This window comes from Myxocyprinus asiaticus, chromosome 14 (genome assembly GCF_019703515.2).
Source record: "Myxocyprinus asiaticus isolate MX2 ecotype Aquarium Trade chromosome 14, UBuf_Myxa_2, whole genome shotgun sequence".
Taxonomy (NCBI): Eukaryota; Metazoa; Chordata; class Actinopteri; order Cypriniformes; family Catostomidae; genus Myxocyprinus; species Myxocyprinus asiaticus.
Genome location: NC_059357.1, coordinates 30,764,966 through 30,792,065, shown reverse-complemented (window position 1 = coordinate 30,792,065; position 27,100 = coordinate 30,764,966). Strand labels below are relative to the sequence as shown.

The 27,100-nt window shown below is 39.3% G+C and overlaps 1 protein-coding gene across 1 annotated transcript in view; it reads left to right on the top strand.

Moving 5' to 3' along the window:
- LOC127452342 (protein tweety homolog 3-like) overlaps window positions 1-27,100 on the top strand; it is a 78,444-nt gene that overhangs the window by 13,149 nt on the left and 38,195 nt on the right. The window contains exons 2-7 of the mRNA XM_051717758.1: window positions 3,905-4,074; window positions 19,642-19,753; window positions 20,462-20,682; window positions 23,182-23,277; window positions 25,088-25,160; window positions 26,251-26,326. Coding sequence (XP_051573718.1) covers window positions 3,905-4,074; window positions 19,642-19,753; window positions 20,462-20,682; window positions 23,182-23,277; window positions 25,088-25,160; window positions 26,251-26,326 — 748 coding nt within the window. The remainder of the gene's footprint in view (window positions 1-3,904; window positions 4,075-19,641; window positions 19,754-20,461; window positions 20,683-23,181; window positions 23,278-25,087; window positions 25,161-26,250; window positions 26,327-27,100) is intronic.

The window sequence follows — 27,100 nt, the reverse complement described above, 5'->3', positions numbered from 1 at the left end:
CTTACACTGTAATGTTACCGGATAAAGGGTGGTGCATATTTTGCAAATATCAGCACGATGGCCTACAGCCAGGGGCATGTCAGCACATTGACCTTGTGTTTGAAATTCTGCTGTTGTTCTTGGGTAGTGGTATTGCCCTCAGTGGTTTTTCTATGTAAGGCCCAATTCAGCATATGGAAAGAGGGAGATCCATTAAGATAAACTGCTGAAGATTACAGTCTGTTTAGAAAAGCTGAGTCTGGGTCTTTTCCTGCCTCAGATCTGTTAGGAGCAAAAGGAGAAACGTGGCAGGATTGAAATCTCTGTAATTACAGTGACCTGCTTGGCACGAGTTCTCAGAGGAAGCATGAAACATGGGGGCTTTGACTTGCCAAATGCATTAGAAAAGGCATGTTAAATGCAACATTAAAATGGATTCTAAGCTTTTCTGGCAGTGACATTCCAATACTGCCCATGGAGAAGTCTAATGTAATGTTTTTCTTGTTTGAAAAATGTCTTTGTCTCAGTGTAATGCCATATCTTTGGGAACTAATGTCAGAACATTCCTCCCAGCCTCACATTTGCTGTGCTGTCCAAATTTCTTCACTGAAATGACACTAAATTACCCTCTAACCCTCTCATTACTTTTACTGTCTTTTAAAAGTGCAAATGTTTCAGTTACATTATATTCAAGAAGGAGGTTTCGTTGAAGGGCACAGCATTTTGCCCGGTACACTGGAATGATCTAATGGGTTTTGCAAAGACTTTGTTAATCTCATTCTATAAACACATTATCAAAGGTTGTCAACTATGTGGTTCTGGCAAGAGCTGTTATTTTTTGTAAATGAGGATATTTAAACACTGACTAATCGCATCAAGAGTGCTTGCTGGCCAATTTCCCAGATGGGCTTGGCACCAAGTCACAGATTACCTCATCATCCATCTTTATTTTTACCCATCATCGTCATTATCATCATCATCATTCACACCTCTTTTGTCTCAGAGTAGATCCTGTGTTTCACGGTTTTATTGTTGTATTGGATGCATTGGGAATTGAAGTGTTCTTAGTATTGGCTTGGGATTTTGGGTCAGACATGACTGAACATGATGATGAGTGATTCGCCCATTTTAGATGGTTCTACTGTTTCAGCTTTGTGAGTTTGCTGAAATGATCAATTGAGAACAACTGTTTCAAGAGAACAATTCATTGACTACTTTCGTAAAACTCACTAAAACAATATTCTCTTGGCATCTGTGACGAGAGGTTTTCTGTTAAGATAAAGTAGGTAAAGTCAAAATGTTATTGTTGTATCCCTAATACATGTCTGTTGGTTTGCTCACCTGCCATCATCTTAAAAGTTTAGTCACACTAGACTTTACACTCCATTCACTCCCATTAAAACAAATCCAAACGTAGGAGACCGTAAGCACAAGCTCATACTGAGAAATTTTGCTGTGGACAAAATATCACGTTTGGTGAACTCTTACCTGTGAATCTGGATGATGAGAAGACATGTGACCAGTAGAATATCAAAATGTCACATGCTGACCTTGGCTCAATACAAAGAATACATATATCTCAGCTGCATGCGAGATGCATCCATATGCACAGACTCCCTCTGATTCTCCAGAGACAATGTAAATGAAGTTTAGATACGACTTAAAATTGTCTAGTGAGATGTCAGCCTCAAAAGAATATCACTATTCTGCATCCTTACCAGTCAACACACTACCCTCACTGTCTGCCTGATTCTGCCATTTTTGTGTGATGTCATTTTGTTGATTAGAAGATGTGAACACAGACAAAGTTTCAGAAGAACTCTCAAAAGATCAAATTTTTTTTTAATATATGCCACTGTGAATAGTGGACATTGTGATTTGTTCAATTTTTTGCACAGTCCATACAGCAGACTGCTTTATTACGTTTCTAATATTAGATCACTGTTTAGGATTCACCCGCACGGATTGGATTGTCTTGCTTTTGTATTTGATTTCCTATTTTCCTATCACACAGAATTGTTAATCGGAAATTAAATAAGACATCTTCACAAAATGTTGTGGAATGTCACCACAGGAAAATAACTGCAGATCAGTTTCAAGTGCGGATTGACCATTTTAAAGTGCGTTACTGTGTGACACACCTGACCTGCCTTTGACATCACCCTAATAAGTAAGCTCCACTAATGGTCTAAATGAGTTGTTTGGTTGCATTATCTCTTATTGGAGTCAGTGCAGTTTTAATTAGTGAAGTGTTGATTTATTTGAGCTAATGGTGTTGTAGTCTCAGAGTGACAGATTTTTGAATAACATCATAAAAACCCTGACCTACATGTAAAATGACCAACTATCGTTCTAAACACAACTTTGTTTCCAAATGTACTGATAAAAAATGCACTTTGACACACTGAAGATGTATAGTCAGATTAGAACTTGAGAATCACAATTTTTGTGAGCAGTATGCACAGAGAGTGTTTGGGAAACCCTTTTGAAAACGGTCATTATTTTTGCAAGTCTGCTTGTTGCTGCTAGCAGTGCAGAGGTTACACACCTCAGATTTAAAGAACAGTCTGAGATGAATGACTCAAAGCCAACTGAACTCAAGGAATTACCCTGAGACTAAAAAAAACAAGCAGAACTAAAATAACTGAGCAATGTGGCTGTTAATGAAATGTTTATTTTTTTTATTTTACAGCTAATGCCCTTTTAGCATTACTGAATGTGCCTTTAAGACTTGCCTTCTCTTCCAGTCTGACTCGCTGGGCAAAAACATCTACTCTGGACCTTTTGAATCCACACCGTGCTTTTCCCAGCTATCCTGCAATCACACACTGAGCTTGACAGACAACTTGGCACAGGTTGAAAGCTGTATGGAAACTGTGCGATTTTGGAGATTTTAAATGCTTGCATAAACGTTCAGCGGGCCCATGGAGATTAACTGTTAGAATAGCAGGCCATCAGGGGTCTCTGTATTTGAACTCATCCCCTGGTAATCAGGAGCACCAGAACTGGGTCTGTTTTGAGGAATTTGAATCCAGACAATCTCAAAGTACTTAATCCCTGTGAGGTTGTCACAACAAGATTGTCAGAGTGAAGTGTGTCTTTACCGAGAATAGCTCTGACCTCAATGTACATCAAACTTCCCCTGCAGGTTAGTTGACATGCAAGCTGCAGTGGGTTATTCAGCTTAGAACAGCCCACTCCAAACACAGTTATGAGGTGTCTGTTATGAGGATAATCTTAGTCTTATTAAATAATTAAATGCGCTGTCATATGGTTATTGTTCTGTTTATGTCGAACAACTAAAGCCGTCGTCACACTAGCTGATTTTTTTTCCAGCGATTTTCAGGTGTGAGCTTAATTTACATTTATTGTCTGCCAGTAGGTGAGAGATGGAGCGCACATTTGCGTCTTCTTGTTAATAGTTCTAGCACCTGGAAAAGCCCATCAAAACTGTCTCAGGGACCAAAGAACTTCTTATTTTACTGAAGAACTGACAAGACGTCATGCTGATCAGAACATCCATTTGCAGAAGCTCACATTGAGCGTGTTTACCAGCACTTTCATGAACCGATTATGCTTAATAACCCAACAATGTGTATGGTCATGTTAAATGGTTTTCCTTTATTGGGGAAATAAATGGTTTAAGCATAAAACGATTGGCACATGTACATATTTACCCATTATCCCGATTTTGCTTTGCATGTGAACACTTTTACATGCATTCTTACCAGCTTATCCAATGTGCGCAGGTGTTGTGTGCATGACTGTTTACGTTTTGACATCAAAACCAGGGAATAGTCACGATTATTTCAAATCTAATTTAAACTGGGTTTTCTTGCGTTGTTGGGTTTTCTTGAATAAGATGATTTTTGATACATGTTAATGTGCTCATTGACCTGGTCTCTTCTCATCTCCTTTCTTGCAGTCCATCCTGCTGCTGGGTGGCATAGCTTTGGCATGCTTGGCTCTGGACCTCATCTTCCTCCTCTTCTACTCTTGCTGGCTGTGCTGCCGCCGCAAGAAAAATGACGAGCAGCCCAACGCAGACTGCTGCTGCACGGCCTGGTGTGTCATCATCGCCACCCTCATCTGCAGGTGAGTCTAGACATGTCCTTCAGTCCCCTGCTAGTGGGTGTGGTCTTTTGTTTGACATCATCACATTATTCCTGGCAACGGCTTAACAGTATATCAGTCTGACAGTATATCAGTGACACATGTAGTCACTTGTTTTAGACCTGTTCATCTTTACTCTTTCTAACTGCTTATATACTTTGCTTTCCATCCCCATCCCCAGCTAGCAAATCCCATCCTGCTTATTGGAGTGTAATGGAAGTAGTGGTGCATTGTAGGAAGGGCTGCAGGGTTTAATTTCTGGAAGGGAGTTATTTTCTGCACTAATCTCTTGGTAGTTCATTTAGAGATGTCCCTAGGTTATGGTGAGTTGAGTTAACACCTTTGCCACTGCTGGCTGCAGGCAGGGGTTTCATTCCCCTTGTAACCCCAGGTGAGGCTATTTTAATTCATAATAGGTGGCAAAGGCAAATGTAAGGATTATCCCAGAATAAAGAAATAAAAATGTATGCTTATGAAATTGTCTTAGGCCAGTGCACAAACGTAGATGTGAATGTTTACCCAGTGCATTGCATTTTAGAATAGTCCCCGATTATAATGCAAGTGCCACTTTTAGAACTGTCACTTTCGTAATGGAGAGATGTCATGTCTGTAACGCTGTTCTTTCCTCATTAATATGGAAATGACAATGAAAAAAACTGACAGCCAACCCTTCTGCAGTCTGTTGCTATTGATGTTTGTGAATTGTGAAATTCAGTTCAGTTTCTGCAAAGTGTATTGTCTCCCAAAAACTCATGTCCATTTTTGTCACATCCATGATTCGAGTTGATTTCCCTTGAAAAAAAAACTTGTCTAGACTGACATTTTTCTCATATTTGTACTATCTGCAGGGGTTTATGATTATACAAACAAATGGTTTGATGTGCTGGTTATGAGTACTTCCTCTGTTACAAGTTACATTTCACGCTTTCAATGCAAATATCATGTCCGTAATGCTTGAATTGCTGAAGTCAAAACATATTACCAATGTAATCAGTCATGATTAATTTTGATTTTGATTATTTCTAGGTGACTTCATGATTTATGTCCAGATCATTTAGATGTCTCATCTGTACTGCATTAGTATGAAGCTTTTGTCAATGATAACAACTGGAATTTTAAAAGCAAATTGAGAAAAATGAGTATTCGACTCCTTGATAATTTCGTCTGGGTCACTCCACAGTCGCGTGTTTTATTGCTGATTAATCACAAAAGTGAGATCTATTGATTGGTTAGTGAAATGTGCTCAGGTAAAACATTGTGTCATTGACTATATTCCTAAACAGTGTGTGTCAGTTGAAAACATGCTAAACTGCAGAGTAAAGTGGGTTCGTGAATGAGAAAGACATTACTCAAGACTAAAACACTAGTGTGTTTCTGCTGTAGTTCACTCTTATTTTAATTCTTCTTCTGAATCGAACATTGTTCGGCTTTCTTTTAAGTGCACTAAAATTAATTCAAGATTTTTCAAGTTGCATGAAAGCAAACCATTGGAAGGATTCATAATCAAACGGAATTGGCAATGCTGGCTTTTGTTAAGATGATTTTCAGAGCAAAGTGGTAGGACAATGAGAAATAAAAACATTTGGTGGGAAAGTTGGGGCCAAGCTATTGTCCAGCCCAACATCCTGTCGCAAAAAAAACCTGTTGCTATGACAGCGCCTTTCCCGGCAGTGCATAAATTGAGGTTTTTGGCATTATAACCATCAACAGAGATTTACAAAAAGACCACCTCCCTTTTCCACTGACACCCCCTACATCTCTTGACCGGTCCTCTTGTTTTTGTCCATGTTAACTTGCGCTAACTCTTCAGGGAGCTTGTTGGTGGTAAGAGAGAGCCTGCTATGTCTTTTTATGGGCCTCTTGCTCTCTTAAGATGTTCATGCATGAACTGTCTAACAGATAGACAGGAGAAGATGATAGTCACCTTGAGTTACACTTTAGCCAGTAAATTCTGTCTTACTCTTCAGTACATGGTCTGTTCTTGCAGCACAGAGAAAGTTGTAAAAGAGTTAAGACCATGTTAAAGCAAACAAAGGAGTGCTATCTTTTTAATGTCTTTAAAAATAATTTTCATTATAAACGAGCTCAGAAGCCCTAACTCATGCTGAATGCAAAAAAGAAACTGGAGTACATCAAGTTGTTTATTGCTGTTGGTGAGTATATTGGATGACAGGGAGGCACGATGGTGTTGTTGTCAGCCTTGACTTTGTTGTGAGATGAGCACTATGCTTTGCTTTATTGACTGCTTTATTTTGCTTTATTGTGTGTGAATAGCAGCACTTTTTAGTAGCCTACATCTTATATGTTGACCTGCACAAACCTGCACCTGCAAAGATTTTTGGTTAAAATGTATAAGGGAAATTGGTGCCTTTTTAGGTGAGTTTTTGACCATTTTAATCACATTTTTTGGTTTAAGTGGTCCATATAGTCTCTCAATTCATGTGAGGCCTTAAAATCTACATGCATAATAATTATAAAAGAATTTGTGATTTTTAAAATGGTTTTACATGGATTATAGCATGTCATAGCACAGAACATGTCAACTTTCCAATGTCCGCTATCAACCTGCACAATTGCTTAGCTCCACAGGTGTGCACAGAATTTAAATGGCCATGATGTTCTACACTTTCCCCACCCATTGCTTGTTTGTTTGCTACAGATTTAGGCTAAAATGATAATGGTTTCAGCTACAAATATTTTGTCATAACAAAAATCCATTCTGCAGAACTACAGATTTTACCCCACAGTCAAGGCAAAAAATGTAAAAACGCTGTGTAGATTCCATGTGGGCAAAATTGTCATGAATATAAGCTAAAGAGTTTGTATCACACATCCTCTCATTTTTTCTATCAGTCTGTCTCGCACACAGTCGTTTTGTCTTTCTCTCTCACACTCTGTCTCTGTCTATATGACTTTTACTCTAGTCCTCTCTCTCTCTCTCTCTCTCTCTCTCTCTCTCACTCTCACTCATTCTGCTGTAATTTGCACTTTGAGCAAGCATCTTTCCCTCTGTGAAAGTCTATCAATACACATCTGGTCCTGTAGAGAAGGGAAGATACAGAGAACACTTTCTGCACCATGCTCACAGACTCCCTACTGATTCTCCCCACGGGGAGGAAGATGAACCCATTTTCAACACGAACACCATTTATAATTATCACACCTGCAAGAAACATGACTCAGGATCTCTCATAATGTGTTATTAATATTCTCATAATATACTTCTTCATTCAGCAAGTCATATTGGCTTTGTTCTTTTTATTTAAATGGTAAATTGTACACTTTAAATGTGGGAAGGAACCTTAAATTATATAAATGTGTAGTTATGTTTACATGGTCATACAGTTGTTACATAGTAAAAGTTGTCATGGGACAGGCTGATAGAATAGAAGTACAAGCTGAAACTTGATTGATTGGAATTCAGACTTGCCTCTTGTTTGCAGCTTGTGGAATCTGCCAGAACAAGACGTCATTCATGTTAGTCTACATATCCCCACCCCCCAATTTTTTTTTTAAAGATGTTAAGAGATATGTACAGGTTGCACATCATTGGAAACAATGATAGCACTCATGTTTATTGTTTAGGGGAAAGGTTTTTTATTTTTTATTGTAGCTTTTCGTTCTATCATGGTGAGATCGGAATCATTCGTCAGAATGGACCACAGTCCATAACTGCACCGAAGCGAGCATGTTCAGTCGGCCGCAGTTCTGCTACTAGCACTCCAAACATGAAGCAGCTTGTGCAGCATTGTGCAAAAGTTTCTGGGGATATAGGCCTACATGGTTTCAGGGCTTGACATTAACACCCACCAAATGTGGATAGAAATGGGCAGTGGCAGGTAACTCTGTCACCCTTCCACTTTGGTGGGTGGCCACTGCTGAAGTAAATTTAATTGCATTCATCACGCATTCAGCGCCTTATAAGCAGTAAGTATACCCATAAATTACGCGCGCATCTGTGCCGGGCAGGCGAAGGGTGCTTTCGCGCGAAACTGCCAGAGCACACATCAGAGTTCTCCAGAGACAGAGCGAGAGCTCATAGACAGTGCAGAGTGAAACTTATGTGATTCATTTGAATTTTACCGAGAATCTTCTTGAGGAAGTCTAACCTCTCAAACTGACAAGGTAAAGAGACAACAGTGTGCAATGCATCAACATCAATTACAAGGTTTTTAAAATACACCTTTGATGGTAACGAACTGGTAACTGGTATAGATGCATATTAAATCGTTTAGGGCCGAATCTGCAAGGCTTATTATTTATTTATAATAATTTTTGTCATAATTTTAACCTAACCACAGTAGCATGGAGCCATCCATTGTCTGAACCGTGTTTAAGACCTTTTTATTTAAAATGCCACTGTTAAAAAAAAAGAAAGAAAAATATGGAAAAACAATGGTAAACTTTTATATAGGCAAGTACAATATAGAATGGATTAAAGGGGTTAAAATCTGGACTTCCATGGACAAATTATTGACACAGTTTTCCTCCTGTTCTAACTGGTCTTGTTTGGTTTCAGATATTCTAAGAGATGACTTAAATCATTAGGCTTGTGTCCTGCTGAACTCATATAATTCTTGTTCAAATAAAATGTCCAAAACAAATGCATTCTGTTACAGTCTCCAGTTAGTTTTATCACTTTTTGTGGGGCAGGGGATTTTGGCATGTGAAAATGCGGGGGGCTAGTGACTTTGGAATACCACTAACCACAGTGGCTGGTGAGCCAAAAAGTTAATGCCAAACCCTGCATGGTTTACCTGTGTTTTATCATCATGACTATTGAATTGATTGAAATACTAGATAACTTTACACAGACAACATTAGCAAGAGATTTTATTACACTAGAGCAGTGACGGATTTAGGCATGGGTGACATGGGCATGGCCATTTTGCGCCCCCTGGTCAACAACTTTGGGGGCGTGCTGAAACGGGTTTCGCCCGGGGCACCATAAAATCTAGAACCGCTACTGCACTAGAGTCATGTTAACACGTTTTATTGTGGCTATACCATTTAACAACGGTGTATATTTAATGTTTTATGTTTTGGACCCATTTACTTGCATTGTATGTGCCTTACTGAATGCAAAAAATTTTTCTTTTAGAAAAAGGATGTCAAATATTTTCTGTACTAATCAACATTATACCACAACTTGTATTAAACCCAAAACACTCCTTGTAAGAATAAATATCTATTAATTAATTTAAAGTCTTAATGCAGTGCTGGTTTTGATGGTAATGTCTGATGGTAGTTCTGTTCTCACTTCATTCTCAAAAATTTGAACAAAACATCAAAGTCTTTTTGCAGAGTTGCAAACTGTTCTATTGTCTTCACTATTCACACTTCCCATAATTTATATACAGCAAAGTGCCCCCAAACTCTTGTGTTTTCATCTCCACTCATAAAATGATGAGGTCAAAGTCTGCAGGTTTCAGAGCGTTTTGGATGGTTTCCCCCCCATCATGTAAGTGCCACTTTTAGCACGGTCATGTCTATAACAGAGAGATATCACGCCCACCTCTACGTCATGCTTTAAAATATTCCATTCCATTGAAATAGAAATGTAAGGTTGCACAATCTTTGTTCTTTCTTGGAAGCAGATTATGTGGTGTAATCTCCTGAGTACTGCTGATGAAGGCAAGTATTTTTGAGAGCTTAACAAGAAGTCTCAGTGGATGCTTTTGAAGGAACTCACGAGTACACTAATAGAAACCAGAAAGTACAAGAATGTTTCACAAAGTAGAGTATGGTTAAGACAAGCAGTCTTCTGTTCTGCATCAATCATTCATGAAAAGGCCAACGAGTGATTTGTAAACAACAGAATCTAAGTCACGTCACTGCAGATTCCTCTACCGTCCAATAAATCACAGATATTAAAGTCAACATGAATCTCTGTCGGCAACCCATTTTACTTCTGTGATATGATTTATATCTCTGTGAAACAGCATATTCAGTGTGAAAAAATATAGTGCAGAACTTGATTTTATCAATCAGGAATTGCCTGGATTGTGAATAGTGGGAACAGAATGCCAGACCCTAATATGGGTTTGCTACAACAATTCCCAAATTTCTATTTGGCTATTGGTTAACATTATCCATGAGTCTGCCTGCGAGACTTAATTTATATTACATTTTGGTTTAATATTAAGACTTTGTTTTTAAATAGCGTCCATCAATGAATTATTCACAATAAAACTAGAATCGTAAGTTAAGAAATTAAATGGGGTTAGTTTTGAAGTCACGTTCACTTTAACACCTACACTAAATTCTTTAGTAACCTGAATGGTTGTGAATAACATTGAAGGTGTGTGTTGTTACTAACCCCTATCCCCTGCTAATACAAGTGTTGCTTTGAGTTCTGTCTAACCATGTGCAATATGTAGTGCAAATGGAATCACTTCAAACCCATACTGTACTGTAGATATTGAGACCAATCCAAACTGATATAGTGGAGATTCAAGTGATGACAAAAGCTTTTGCTCTGTTTTCATTTATTCAGAATTGATCTACACCTCTGTCAGATAGTATTAAAGGGGTCATGACATAACTTTTTATTATTTTAATATGTTCCATGTTGTTCACTTATAATATCTGTAGTTTTTTATTTATTTATTTTTTGCATAAAAAAATAGTTTTCTTAATAGTATATTTTTAAAACATGATTTTCCACCTTCATTTTGACCCTCTGTCAGAAACTATCTGTTTTGGTGCTGCTTCTCCTTTAAGACTTGACACGAAATGCACACTGTTATGATTGGCTCTCTGCTCTTGACTGACTTGCACTCTCTACTTGCCTTCTCACTGCTCACCGCTACTGGGCTGGCTACAGAAGGGATAATGTAATGAAGGCATTGATGTGTTGTTGTGGAGGCGGTCGGATGTAAATATCTACCACAGTGTGACATCACAATGTTGAGGAAGTAGAGAACAAGTCATTTTGGCAGATTGGTTTTAACAAATGCTCTTTTTGCAGTGAGGAATATGTTTTGAGTTCTGAAACTTACAGTATGCAAGACTCTGAAACCTTTACAGTGTTTATGGTAATGAGCTCATGGCTTGATATTGAAGCCACTTCAAAGACTCACATAGAAGCTGCTCTGCAGTTAATGGGGAATTTAGAATGAGAGCTACTATCCATCAAACATATTCATCATCAATTTGATGGATCTGTCCAGATATACCCCCAGTATAAAATATATAAATTTAAATTTGATTCTATCCTTAAAGAACATAACTTATTCTTTTGACTGAACCACAAAAGATCAGTAGAAAAATAGAACCTACATTACAATGAGTGATACAGGGATATATCAAAAATCTTAGAAACATGCACATCCAAAAAATATAATGAATACAGGTGCATGACCTAAAACGTACGTCCACAAAAACTCAAGGAAAGTCAGCACACTCTTGCTCCCAAAAAATTTAATGACACGGATATATCGCCAATATTTGGTCATTTTTAGATTATCGGCATTGGCTTATCAAGAGTGGTAATCCAGCCACTTGAGTTTCAAATGGCGTTTTATGTTTTTACTTTTTTTTTTTCTGTCATTAAATTGTATTGTATTTCATTTTATCAGCCATCAGCCACTCAAATCTCTAGATATCTGTATCGACATTGGCCATGAAAAAGCCTAATTGGGTTGGACACTGATTGGAATAGGTCTTTACTTAATGCCTCATGACCAGGGCTGGTGAAAATTGCTTTTGTGACATAATGCTACCATGTTAAGTTACAACGAAAGTCCCTTTGGTGCAACCTGGGGTTAAATGCCTTCAGTGACCGCTTTTCCACTATCAGGCCAGTGCGAGACAGGGCTATCAACTGGCCAGCCAGGGCCAATAGCCTTGAGCCACAAGACCAAAATCAATCTGTGTTCCCACTATCTGTCCAATAGCCCCGCAGTGTTGCCCTAAAACCCGCCCTTAATAAGCCGCCCTGGTGCCAACGTCACACAGCCTTGGGGTATCATGTTATCTAGAATATCGAGTTTATATCAAATGTAAAAATTAGCTAGCAAGATAAATTAGCGATAACAACTCACCGACTGTAACTGCCATGATGTCCTGAGTGGTCTTTCCACTAACAGTGGGACGATGTCCCAGCACACAGTCTATGAAAGTTCACCGAACCATGGAAAGTCATTTCTTTGGGCACCGCTTTGTCCATTGTGCATTTTAACGGATTTGTACTGTGTCCACGTTTTTTATTTTATTTAATTTTTTCCCCCCAACCTGTACCATTATTTGGCCCGATAGTGGAAACGCGGCTAATGGGACCTGGTCACAGTTGTGATCAGTCAGGGATTTTCCCTTGTAGAGTTTGAACCTGCAACCTTTTAGTTACCAGCCCAGATCTTTTACCACTATGCTACGGAATTCAGTTGCAAATTTATTACAAGAATCAAAGCAAAAAATAGTGTTGTCTTTGAACAGTTTGAAGAATGCTTCAAAGCGGCCATCTACAGCGATTGGCTGCCGGCAAGCATTTTTCTCCCTTTATTTGCATAAAGATGAAATTATCTGAACTTTTTGATGCTCTCACCTCACTGCTCGCTCCACTGTCAATTCCATAATTTCTACATGAGCTTGTCACTCAGCACCCAAAGAGAATCATCTCTCCTGGTCATCTAAGCTCACGCCAAGGCAGTGGACACTACGGTCAGGATGCTGTGCGTTAGGGGGATGGGCAGACCCGCATGAGTAATTAGATGGCTCTGCTTAAGTGCTCAGTATGATCTGTCAATGGAGTGTTATACTCCAAGGAGCATTTAACCCCATTCAGATTGATCAACAATCGCAGGTCATTACTTCTGTATGTTATGCAACTAAATTCTGCCTCTCAACTTCAGGGACTATGGCATTGATTTCCATGAATCGTGTTATATTTGTGTCTTTCATTCATCCACAGTATATTTTTGGTTCACATGTGCCTGTATAGACCTGTATCAATATGCTGGATGTATTAGACATCAGAGGCTTAGAAAGACAGGCTAACAGATGGAGCTTTGATTCAGAAAGATGGCAGCGATAACAGCCCACAGCTGCAGGGCCATTGATCTTTATTTTAGGTCACATGTTGCCTAAGAGCTTATGACCAACTCCCATTTCTACATCTCAGACTGTTGTCTGAGGTGTCTCTTTACAAATGTACATATCTGACCCAATAAAAATCTGCTGCCTTTAGTTTTCTTTAATAGACATTTACCCACAAGGTGTCTTTCTATTTTGAGTACCATGGTATCATCATAGTTTTGTAGAATGTGGCTTTTTTGGACACTGTTATGATGCTAATACCATGGAATTCTTTGAAGTATCATACATTAAAATACCATTGTATATGAATATGGTAAACAAACAGTATCATGGTATATCTCAAATAACCATCGTACCAACTGATACCATCACTGTACCATGGTACTCCCACAGTACTTTTTTGTAAGGACGTGCTTATTAAGCCTAAGCAGTTATGAATCAGCATTTCTGTATCACCTAATATGCTTTGTTGTTGTTACTTTTTTTTCAGCAGGAAAGGAAATTTGGCTGCCATGGAAATGGTGCTTCAAAATTAAATTTGCATTGAAAGCAAAACTTAATACAGAACAACACCTTGAAATTAATATTATAGTTCTTGTGCTACTAATTTGCTCGGCAAACTGGCCTCTTGGGAAATATGATTCTTTGTTTTGTTAGAAACTCTGCTTCTTAAGAACAAACAATTTCAAAATGAGGCATTGTATAGTTCTGTTTTAGTGTAAACAGACAAGTAGCATCATATTTTCTTTTAGTACAAACAATATGAGAAATGAAATGCCGTTCACATCAATCTCTAGTCATGCCATTCCTGCTGTGAGAGATTAGTGTATTCATGTGATAGAAGCCCTTATTTAACTGTGTTCCTACAGATTGTCCACCAGATTTGCAGTTTAGCTGGAATGCTGGGAACTCCTTTGAGACCACATAATGGGTCACATGACCGCGGCCTCGGGCCTGCGAGGTGACATCTGCTTCCTGATCTGCACGGTCATGCCGCAGCACGCCCCAGCCACACACTACTACACATGGAACTTGCATAGAATGAACGCGCCATGCATCAGATTAACACTACTAACAGTTTGTTAACAAAATGTTAGACTTGGTTTAGAGTTAGTTTGAGACTGTCACTTCTAATCAAGTGACTCCTTCCTGTTTAGGACTTCAAGCGAACCAGTGACAATGGGTCCTATAGACATCCACACAAAATTGGGAAATCATAATATCTAGCCTCTGAACTGAGCTGTGGGATTTGCAATGCAAATGATCGGGCTTATCAGCACATGGAATATTTCTTAAATACATGTATTCTAGCTGAGAGCTGTGGGGTCTGTCCTGCAGTGAATAGCTCTTTGTTTAGCTGCAGAATCCCTGTAAGCTTGTAGCCACTATTGAATTCTTTCAATGAAATTGGGTAAGATACTTGAGAGAGAGAGAGAGAGAGAGAGAAGAGAGGGTGGGGAATGGGAATGAATGGGACAGAAAGCCCCATTGACATGATGTGCTATTGTGCCACCTGGTGGTGAGGCAACAAGTTGTGTCTGTGTGGTGGTCTTTAAATCTCTGGTACAGAAATGATGGGAGGTCCACTGTTGGGAGTACATTGCTGTGAATTCCCTCAGTGGGTTTGTTGGGCAGAATGTGTTGTGACCTAATTTGAGGCAGGTCAGTCAAAGCTGTTAGCACAATCAACTTGTTTTCATCCCTCTTCTCTCAGCGCTGTTTTAGTTGCCAAAAAGACAGAGATTGTGTGCTGGGTTTAACTGTGCTATCGATCATCTGACCACTATGTTTTTTTTTTGTGGTTCTCACACATTGATGTGCACACACACTTGTGGAAATGGACTAGAGCCTCTTTGGGGTCACAGAAAGCATTTTGATTAGTAGCTAGACAAATGAGTAAGTGACTAGTCGTTAGTCATTTTACGATGGACCCAAGTGGCGAACCAGCACGGTGTCAAGATTATTATGCAAGCAAATGAAACATTGAAATGTATCCAGTTCATTACCATGAACTGCATAGGCCGAACAATATGCAAAAATATTAAGTGTTGATTTCTAAATGTTCTAAATATGAATTTCAGTGCTATGCTCTCATGTATTTAATGTAGCCTTGTCTTAGGGATAGGAATCGTTAGGAATTAAACAATTCCGGTTCTGATTCCTCTTAACGATTCTGGTTCCTGAATGTTTCCATTAATGATTCTTTTAGTACTTTTAAAGACATAAATATTTGGAAATAAGAAATGCAATTCTTATTGCCTTCAGCAGCCTGTTACCAAGTGATGAAATCATTTGAGAACAGATTCTTGCCAAAAGGGTTTACACAGACTTTTTAATTAAGCTATTTTTTTTCATTCATTGTTATAAAATACCACTAAGTCTTTAACTACATAATCATCCAGTACTCTGATTTAAGTCTCATTAGCCTTAAGTACACATAGGCTAAAGCCCAAAGTATACTTCGGCTGTCTACGTTGCTGATCGCTCCTCGCACAGTATGCATGACGCAAATTTAGTCATTAGCACAGTCTGCGCGGCCCAGATTTTCTCGATGCATGCAACAGCCATTGACTGTACTAAAAGAGTATCACAAAGCAGTCATAGTGCGCATGCGTTGAACGCATTCATATTCATTCGTGGTCAAAAGAGTGTACTTGGAAAGGCAATGCAGTCAAACGGGCTTGATTTAATCCAGAATGCATACAAATGAATTATACCCGGGGCTTAACACAGTAACAATTCTTGGTTCATTTTGAGTTGCACTAAATATTGTCGGAGGATCTTAAGGCCAGTTCACACTGCCCCAACAAACGCCAACAGACACTAACACTTCAAACTTTATAAAGTTGGCTGTTGTATTTAGAATGTTGAGAAACAAAACTGTCATGCTCACACTGATCCAACAAACACCACAAACTTGTGTCTTTGCATGTCACTGTTTGCTTTTAAAGATGACAGACAAGGAAGAGGATGAAGCCAAACATTAGGCTATAACGTATTAAACATAAAACGTTTTAAAACATTTTGTGTTGCTGGGAACTTCATTCATTCATTCATTCCGAGAGTTCCGTCGGAGGACAGCAATCCAGCGGCATATATATATATATATATATATATATATATATATATATATATATATACAGGTGCATCTCAATAAATTAGAATGTCATGGAAAAGTTCATTTATTTCAGTAATTCAACTCAAATTGTGAAACTCGTGTATTAAATAAATTCAGTGCACACAGACTGAAGTAGTTTAAGTCTTTGGTTCTTTTAATTGTGATGATTTTGGCTCACATTTAACAAAAACCCACCAATTCACTATCTCAAAAAATTAGAATACATCATAAGACCAATAAAAAAAACATTTTTAGTGAATTGTTGGCCTTCTGGAAAGTATGTTCATTTACTGTATATGTACTCAATACTTGGTAGGGGCTCCTTTTGCTTTAATTACTGCCTCAATTCGGCGTGGCATGGAGGTGATCAGTTTGTGGCACTGCTGAGGTGGTATGGAAGCCCAGGTTTCTTTGACAGTGGCCTTCAGCTCATCTGCATTTTTTGGTCTCTTGTTTCTCATTTTCCTCTTGACAGTACCCCATAGATTCTCTATGGGGCTCAGATCTGGTGAGTTTGCTGGCCAGTCAAGCACACCAACACCATGGTCATTTAACCAACTTTTGGTGCTTTTGGCAGTGTGGGCAGGTGCCAAATCCTGCTGGAAAATGAAATCAGCATCTTTAAAAAGCTGGTCAGCAGAAGGAAGCATGAAGTGCTCCAAAATTCCTTGGTAAACGGGTGCAGTGACTTTGGTTTTCAAAAAACACAATGGACCAACACCAGCAGATGACATTGCACCCCAAATCATCACAGACTGTGGAAACTTAACACTGGACTTCAAGCAACTTGAGCTATGAGCTTCTCCACCCTTCCTCCAGACTCTAGGACCTTGATTTCCAAATGAAATACAAAACTTGCTCTCATCTGAAAAGAGGACTTTGGAACACTGGGCAACAGTCCAGTTCTTCTCCTTAGCCCAGGTAAGACGCCTCTGACGTTGTCTGTGGTTCAGGAGTGGCTTAACAAGAGGAATACGACAACTGTAGCCAAATTCCTTGACATGTCTGTGTGTGGTGGCTCTTGATGGCTTGACCCCAGCCTCAGTCCATTCCTTGTGAAGTTCACCCAAATTCTTGAATCGTTTTTGCTTGACAATCATAAGGCTGCGGTTCTCTCGGTTGGTTGTGCATCTTTTTCTTCCACACTTTTTCTTTCCACTCAACTTTCTGTTAACATGCTTGGATACAGCACTCTGTGAACAGCCAGCTTCTTTGGCAATGAATGTTTGTGGCTTACCCTCCTTGTGAAGGGTGTCAATGATTGTCTTCTGGACAACTGTCAGATCAGCAGTCTTCCCCATGATTGTGTAGCCTAGTGAACCAAACTGAGAGACAATTTTGAAGGCTCAGGAAACCTTTGCAGGTGTTTTGAGTTGATTAGCTGATGGCATGTCAAAATATTCTAATTTTTTGAGATAGTGAATTGGTGGGTTTTTGTTAAATGTGAGCCAAAATCATCACAATTAAAAGAACCAAAGACTTAAACTACTTCAGTCTGTGTGCATTGAATTTATTTAATACACGAGTTTCACAATTTGAGTTGAATTAATGAAATAAATGAACTTTTCCACAACATTCTAATTTATTGAGATGCACCTGTATATATATAATAATAATTAAAATCACATTTTACACATGAGGTCATGTCCATAAAATGTGGGAAAATTTAATATTTTATTTATTTCAGATCTGCATTTAGTTCAGTCTTTGCATTTTCTGTGTGATTTGATGCCGTTTGAGAAACAAAGGATCTGTGTTTTTCATGCGAGTGAAAAGAGTGCTTCAGCACAAATTAATCTCTGTTTGTGTCTTGCCTGTTTGTACATATTCCCTCACACGTGTCATCTATACAAGCTGCTGAACCCAACGCTAACATATAATTTTGTTTTCTTTAGAAAGGATCGGAACGCTTTAAAGGTGCTATATGCAATATTTTTACTGTACTAAATCATAAAATGACCATAATATGTCATTAGAGAATTAGGACACATGCTAAGTTGAAATATTGGCTTCTCCAATAGAAATGATACAGCCAGTATATTCTACTTTCTGGAATTTCTGTTTATGTTTTGGCCTGTGTGATCCCGCCCACTGCCCACTCACCAATAGTATTTTGACAACGCTGGGTTGCCAGATTTGAACAAGTTTGCAGGCAAACAACACTACGTGCTGCAGCCATGGAAGCCAGCTAACGAACTGGATCAGAGATAACAGATTCCACCTGACCTAAAAAGCCTCACCATCCGTCTAAAACCACCATCACCAGAGGCGTAGTAAAACAAGGATAAATACTGAAGATGCCTTTGGAAGATGGAAATAGCTTAAAGCCCAGAAATCCTTTAAAATGGATGCTGAGTTGGCAAATTTGCATGTCAACATTCTGGCAACCTGCATGAGCGTCAAGTCTGGGGCGGGGCAGACAACTCTCCAGTATTTTGAATTTGGACTGCAGTACCCATTTCAAACGCTTGTTGTCAATCTTGCATATAGCACCTTTAACAAGTTCTTAACAAAAATTCTTTACAAATCAATGCAGGTGTGGACGTGCGTTCATTTTCTGTGAGTTGACAAACATAGTTTCTGCTGACAGACATAGTTACCTCAATTTCATGGCAATGGTTCTTGGAGAAGTCAGTTTACATCAGAGTTTGTTGGAAAATCATACCAGACTGCTCAAATATTTCAAGACCTGACAAACGCCTGTTGAACATGTTGAATCGGTGAAAGCAGACGCCAACAAACACCAACAGGGGGATCACATCTGACAAAACCCAACAAGCCTTGGATGTTGGTGTTTGCTGGCGTATGTTTGCGTTTGTTGTGGCAGTGTGAATTGGCCTTTAACTTCTGTCCGCATTGGTGGAGGAATGCACATTTATGAACTGTTAATGGAACCAAAAGTTATCAAAAACATTTGGTAACCATATTTTTCAAAAAATGTAACTGGTTATGGATAAGTTCTCAGTTCCCAACCTAAGTTTTGTTTGTAGTTTTTGAGGATGAGAGCATTTGATGCACTCTGTCCATGTTGGCATCTGCCTAATTTGGCTAGCTTCTACAAAATAGGCTAAAAGATGAATTTGCTCCACATATGCAGTTTGAACACAGCCTTTGACGTCAACAACAGATCATTTTTGGTCATTTTATTTACTTTTCCAAACTGCTTGAACCCCAATTATTGCTGATTGCAGCTATATTTTAAAATGTTATTCATTTGTGTTTAGTTCATATTGTCAAGAGTCTGTTTATATTCACGAATTTGCTTGGAGGCTCCGCTGTTTCCTCTGCCAATTACTGACCTATACCACAGGGTTACCACTGCTCTACCAAAGTCCTCTATCCCGCTCTCCCTCTCTCCTCCTCCTCACGCCCGCTCTCTCTTTGTCTCTTCACAGCGCCGGCATTGCTGTTGGTTTCTACGGGAATGGCGAGACCTGCGATGGGGTGAATCGGCTCACATACGCCCTCCGTCATGCCAACCACACAGTGGCAGGAGTGCACAGACTGGTGAGACACTCATTTTTACACTGGCATCCTTCCATACTTTCAACTGTCTAGATTTAGTGATCCTCAACTGGTTTCGCTTCAGGGCCCAGATTTTACATTGGACATCAAGTGGCGACCCCAGAACCATAATTGGTACAAAAGATATGCCAACAGAAATGTATTATCATTGTTTAGTATATTTATTTAGCAATTTACCACACAAAACACATCGTGGTCAGCACAAACCTTGTTTATCCTTGCTGAAACTGAACCCATATTTAATGAAAATATATTATTCATTTATTTAATATTAATTTATTTTATTTTATTGCATTGTTTTGTTTACCTACAGTAATTTGGATAGCTTTACCAAGTGACAGATGAAGTTGTCAAAATCTGTGGAATTTGATTGGGTGCACAGTCTTCGAAGTGTTTTCTTCTCCCTTAAAAAGTTTATTACTTTTTAAAAGGCTATTTATTTTGCTCTCCTATTCTAACTATGCATGATTATAAGCTTAGTAGCTTAGTTTGCAGATTGTTTTGCCCTGTTGTCCACGAGACAGCGACCCTATCAGAACAAACCTGCAGTCCAGTTTTGGGTCGCAACCCTCCACTTGAGGACCACTGGTCTAAATGTGCAGTTTACAGAAATGCTCAAACACTCACAGGTGTTATTCTATGATCATAACTCATGAGTAAAAAGCTTACAAAGCAAATTTGTGTGTGTAGGTAACAGACAGTACATCAGATCAGAGCCAGACTGTGGATGAGAACCTTCGGCTACTGAGGGACCAGTATGCAAAACATACAGACTATCTGTCCATCATACAGAAACTGCAGGATCAGCGGGGTGAGCTGGTCAATCAGATAACCGACATCCCCTTTTGGAATGAACTCAGCATTTCTCTGGAGGATCTGGCAACCACGATTGAATTATATGACTGGTACAGGTACATCATGGAGCATTGACAACCATAGAATCAAAGTAGGCTTTGATGTCCATCACAGGAAGTGAAAAAGGTGAAAGAAATATTTATCTGACACACTTTATGATGGTCATTTGGAGGTCTAAATTTTTCTTACAATCAAAAAATCACCGGAGTAAAAAGAGTTCAGGTTTGTCTGTCAGGTTAGGCGTGGCGAGAATAGTTTTCTCATAGTGAGAATAGAAATTAACATTTTGTTTACTCTCACTCTCATCAACCATTTTCATTTCCTGCTGACTGAGATTGCTGTGGGATCTGTTAGATTCCCCAAGAGCTTCCATTCCAAGTCTTTGTGTATGTTCTAAAACAGAATAAAATCAGAGAATGTTTAGCCAGAGACAGACCACTTGTATTAAAATGAATGAGAGAAATTCAAACACCCAATATGGCAGTGTAGAAAAGGAAGTCCTGCCTTACAGGTAAAAGAGCTAATCACCTTTTAGCTACTGATATCACCTGTCAGTTAACTCGAGAACATTCATGTGCATTAGTTGAACCAGCCCGAATAATTTGTTTTTTTCTAGCCTGATCTAAGCTGAAGAAGCACAATTTATGATACAGTTGTTGACAGATTTTATTGCTAATTTGAATTATTTACTTAGATTGTAATCTTGACCAACTGTTTTGGAGCTTTCGGTCTTTCCATATCCAAGTATATAGGAGCTGTACTTTAATCCCACTTGAATCCATTGAAAATAGCTTCTTGGGAGCTTTCCCAAGATGACTGAGTGGACTGACTTGCCTTGAAAGGAACTTTGTTAAAATTGCTAAATGACCAAAAATTTTTGTGCAAAGATTTTTGCCCCTCGTGCAAAAGTTGCTGCCTCAATGCTAGGGTGTTGCTAGGATGTTTTGTGATGGTTACTTTGTGGTCATATACACTCACCGGCCACATTATTAGGTACACCTGTACATCTACATATTCATGTGATTATCTAATCAGCCAATCGTGTGGCAGCAGTGTAGTGTATAAAATCATGCAGATATGGGTCAGGAGCTTCAGTTAATGTTCACATCAACCATCAGAACGAGGAAAAAAAACGTGATCTCAGTGATTTAGACCGTAGCATGATTGTTGGTGCCAGACGGGCTGGTTTGAATATTTCTGTAACTGCTGATCTCCTGGGATTTTCACACACAACAATCTCTAGAGTTTACTCAGAATGGTGCCAAAAACAAAAAATATCCAGTGAGTGGCAGTTCTGTGGGCGAAAATGCCTTGTTGATGACAGAGGTCAGAGGAGAATGGCCAGACAGGTCCAAGCTTACAGGAAGGTAACAGTAACCCAAATAAATACGCGTTACAACAGTTCTATGCAGAAAAGCATTTCTGAACATGCAACACATCAAACATTGAGGCGGATGGCCTGCAGCAGCAGAAGACCCCTCTGGGTACCACTGCTGTCAGCTTAGAACAGGAAACTGAGCCTGCAGTGGGCACAGGCTCACCAAAACTGGATAGCAGATGATTGGAAAAACATCGCCTGGTCTGACAAATTTGGATTTCTGCTGAGGTATACAAATGGTAGGCCCACTGCAGCGGTGGCAGTGGTGGCTCAGCGGTTAAGGCTCTGGGTTACTGACCAGAAGATCGGGGGCTCAAGCCCCAGCACCGCCAAGATGCCACTGTTGGGCCCTTGAGCAAGGCCCTTGACCCTGTCTGCTCCAGGGGCGCCATATCATGACTGACCCTGCGCTCTGACCCCAGCTTAGCTGGGATATGTGAAAAAAAGTATATTGTATATGTGCAAATGTATAATGTGTAAGAAAAAATAAAGGCGGCTTCTTCTCCTCAAGGGTCGACATGCTGTGCATTCTGAGATGCTATTCTGCTCACTACAATTGTACAGAGGGGTTATCTGAGTTACCGTAACCTTTCTGTCAGCTCGAATCAGTCTGGCCATTCTCCGTTGACCTCTCTCATCAATAAGGCATTTCTGTCCGCAGAACTGCTGCTCACTGGTTGTTTTTTGTTTCTCGCTCCATTCTCTATACACTAGAGACTGTTGTGCGTGAAAATCCCAGTAGATCAGCAGTTAAAGAAATACTCAAACCAGCCCATCCGGCACCAACAATCATGCCACGGTTGAAATCATTGAGATAATATTTTTCTCCATTCTGATGGCTCTGAACATAAACTGAAGCTCCTGACCCATATCTGCATGATTTTATACATTACACTGCTGCCACATGATTGGCTGATTAGAAAATCTCATGAATAAGTAGATGTACAGGTGTATCTAATAAAGTGGCTGGTGAGTGTACATTAAATGGTGTGAAACTTCATATTTGAATAGACAGCTATTATAGAATGCTTGTTTATCACTTATTTATAAAATTATTATGAAGTGTTTTTGTATGAAATGATTATTGTCTTTGTGTGTGCAAGGCATTGTTATATGTTGTTACATCACTGCCTCTTTTGAATTTGCTGCAATAATATTAATGTGTTTTTGTCTTTAGGTGGCTGGGCTACCTGGGTCTGCTGCTGTTTGACGTGCACATTTGCTTGCTGGTGCTCTTCGGTCTCATCCGGAACTCCAAAGGAACTCTGATTGGGTAATCTGGATCATATGGCCGTGTCTTTGGCTCATGTGGTGTACATCAAAAAATGAGGGCTTCAGTGCTTCATAAACTACCAAATGGCCTACAATATTTTATTTACTCCTGTTATTGACTCACAAAAGCAAAAGATTGCAGTGGAAGAGAAAAGTGATTCTTTCGGTTACGCCAGCTGGATTTAGACTTTCTGAAGCATCAATTGTCCTCTTCTGTTTTTAGCTCAGAGAGAGGAATTCTGATCTCTCTTTCTCTTTGATTTCCACCTTTGGGAAGTTTAATTCAGCAGTGCCGCATAAAAACCTGTTATCAGATTCTCTCTCAACAGAGTGACAAGCTCTCAGAAGTGCCTGAACAACACCGCTTGTAAACTGTGACACATTAGCTCTGTTTCAAAACTGTCTTTTAAGGCAACACCCTAACTTAAATGGATCTTCATATATGACTGATTTGGGATGCTTTACGTAGGAAGCCACAAAAATAGTGCTCCTCACGTGAAGTGCATAGGAGACTTGAAAAACAATAATCTAAGAAGCAGAAAAATGTCTAGCATAGACATATTACATAGGGTAAAATATTTGTAATTGGATTGATTAGTGGGATTTTTATTAGATTTTTTTTGTACAGTAAGAATTTCTGTACAGTAACATTTCTCTTCACTCATTCGCCATCATGAATTTGGATGAATTTTTTTTCTCCACAAAGTAGCGATGCTGTCTGAGAAATTGGCCAAAAGGTGGTACCTTAGAAGTCAGCATGATGTCTGTTTGTTTTTTCACTCAAGCAGCATTATGTAGTTGCCTACCTTTTTGAACAGCCTCTGCATCAGAAACGTGCATTTGATGCCTTAAAATGCTGTCTCTGTATGCAGCTCACTAGGTTTTGGAACAGAGCAACTGAGAGTTTTGGAACTATGTGTGTACGTGAGACTCTTTCCACGACTAGCATGTTTTTGGTTCCCAGAATGTTCTGGGGGCATTAGTTTATGGTTATGAACAATGTACCCTGAAAAGAACGTTTCCAGAATGTTTAGAATTGGTTCCCAAAAATAGCCAAATGGGGTTATCGTTTGTTTTTGAGTGGGAGTTCTTAAGGTGCATGGTTTAAGACCATTCACATACTGTCAGTTACTGAAGAACACAACTCTTCCTTTATACTGGCAAAAGACACAATGGGATGGATAGCCATTGTACCTCTTTGGCAGTCGTTAACCAACCGAGGTTGCAGTGCATTGTTTCCCTCAGGCTTGAGCTTACATTAAAGGCTGGTGTCTATCCAGCCTCTATGCTGTAGCTGGCTCACCGGTTTCCTCCAGTGTATCTTGTAGGTTTAGACATTTAGCATTTCAAATTCACATCATATTGCGAAAAATCCACTATGATTTGTCAGGTCATTTTAAAAGGTAAATGTCAGGTTATTGATTTGCTCAGTAATAATATTGTCTACTTGCTAAAAACATGAAATTGTTATGTTGTCATAGTTCATTCCTGACTCGAGGCAATTTCATGATACCATCTATGATATTATAAGTCCTACTATGTCACTTAGCCTTTATTTAAAGGTATACATAGAGACATCATATCCCTGAGCACATATACGTCGTAGAGATATTTATTCAATGTCTGTGTTTTCTTCTGGAAGATGAAAAGGTTTTATCTCCATTAAATTCATATTATAGATTATAGTTGTTGTGTCTTGAAGGGTTTTACCCCAACTGAAACACCCAGCGAAGGATTCCAAACCTTTTAGAAGATAATATGTGGTCTTAATGATGGTTCAAATAATCATTATCTTCGTTCACTCTGTGCAGGGTGTGTATTCTGGGTGTGTTGGCGCTGGTAATCAGCTGGGGCTCTCTGGGTCTAGAACTGTCTGTCTCCTCGGTGAGTGTCTCCATGGCAACGCTACTCCATACTGATGCAGGACAGTATCGTGATGATGCTTCTGTGTTTACAGACCCTCTTCCTCTCCGATCTCTCCAACACATGCTCAGCTTTTACCTGTAGTATTATCTGAATCAGCCCATAACAGCTTACCTCTTTGATTGGCAGCCTATTTAGTACAATTAAACAATACAACTGCTTTAAAGGGGCCATATTGTGTCATTCCTTGCTTAAAAAAAAAAAGCAAACTTTAACTTTCACAATGCAAAGCTCCCTTCCCAGTCAACCAAGGCCATGTATTGAAACTAATCTGCAAAACCAGAAAGAAAACTCTGAACCATTCACCAATATTGATTTCACAACCATGAGCATATTAACATGTGACCATCCATGTTTTCATATGAACACCTTTTCAGTATTGAGCAACTTGGTTGGGTGTTACTCATTTGACAGGTTAGCCAATCCTAAAAGGTAATTTTCCATATATAATTCTTGAAGTTATACAAACAAAGCCGTCTGCACTATTTTCTAAATGTTGGTCTATTTAAACATGTTCTAGACAGACATCTTTGCCCGTTGTGACCTGTCTTGCTGTTTGCTTCAGTGGCTTGTGCCATAAGCACTGCATTTTAAAACACAGTGTCAAGTTAACAGTAGATCAACTTAGAAAAATGCTCAAGAAATCTCAAGACCCCTGTGTTATGCTCCATTATGTTACGCTCCATCAAGAACGTGTCCTGTTAGGGGCTGTTCCCACAAGATGCGTCCTTGTGTTAAACATCTAGACGGAGTGCAGTGGAATTGAAAACAATGTGCATTAACTCCCATAAACATTCTGTTTGAAATGCTTAATACACTCAAGATGCTTATCCCACCCTCATGTATCTTGAAATGCAGCACTCATGATGCGAGACACAAAAAAACAGTGAGATGCAGTGCAATGCACAAAAATGTCAGTCTGGTGCATGCATATGTAGACCAACAATTAATAAAGTAGTGCAAATTGGGGAAAAAATGCTGCAAAAGTAGAAAATGGCCCCTTTAATTATCATAAGTTTGCTGTTTTCTCTCGTTTTCTTTTTTTTTTTAGGGCTTCAGTGACTTCTGTGCAGCACCTGACATGTACATTTCCAAGGTGACGGAGCAGTACACACTTATCAAGAAAGGTAAGTTGTTTTCTGCTTTCACGTTTATGACAATCCAGTGATGACATCTTTGAAGTCGTACAGATATTACATTTTTGTTTTTTTGTTTTACTACCTGCTGGTTTGTGAGTAAGATGCTTTATCTAGTAGGTGTTATCTGTCTGATGACTCATGACGAAGCAATGTGTTCTCTGTGGAATCAGCAGTCACGCATGCTTTCATTTTCTGTTGGATTGCAGAAGAACCGCTTCCTCTGAATTTCTCTTCCTCAGTTTATCAGCCTTAACACAGCAGTTCCTTTATATTGTGACCTTATTATCCACAGGAGGTTTGGATGATTTCAGTAAATCAGTGAGAAGAGACATGTGTGGGTGTTTTTCCACAGCCTGTGTTTGTTTTGTGTATCCGAGCATCCCATTTTGGGTGGCCAGAGTGACTGAGAGGGAAATGATGATGGAAGGTTGATATGAGGAAAACGCTCACACATTCCAGACATGTCTTTTCTAGGGGCACTGAGGGTATGGCCCAAGTGGTCATCGTACACTCTGTTCCCTGGCAATCTGTAAATTCCATTCAAAATATTAAAATGTTTTATTATCCCGGACCTGTGGTGCAGTGGTTAGCCCATGTGCTACAGACACATTAAGCTGTGGTGCTCATGTAGTTGGCACAGGTTTGAGTCTGGCCTGTAGCATGTCCTGATCCTATTCTTCCCCTCGCCCCCAATAATTTCCTTACTCTTCTTCAGTATGCTAACTATCAGTCTAAGTGGCAAAATAAAATAAGAGGGCTGGG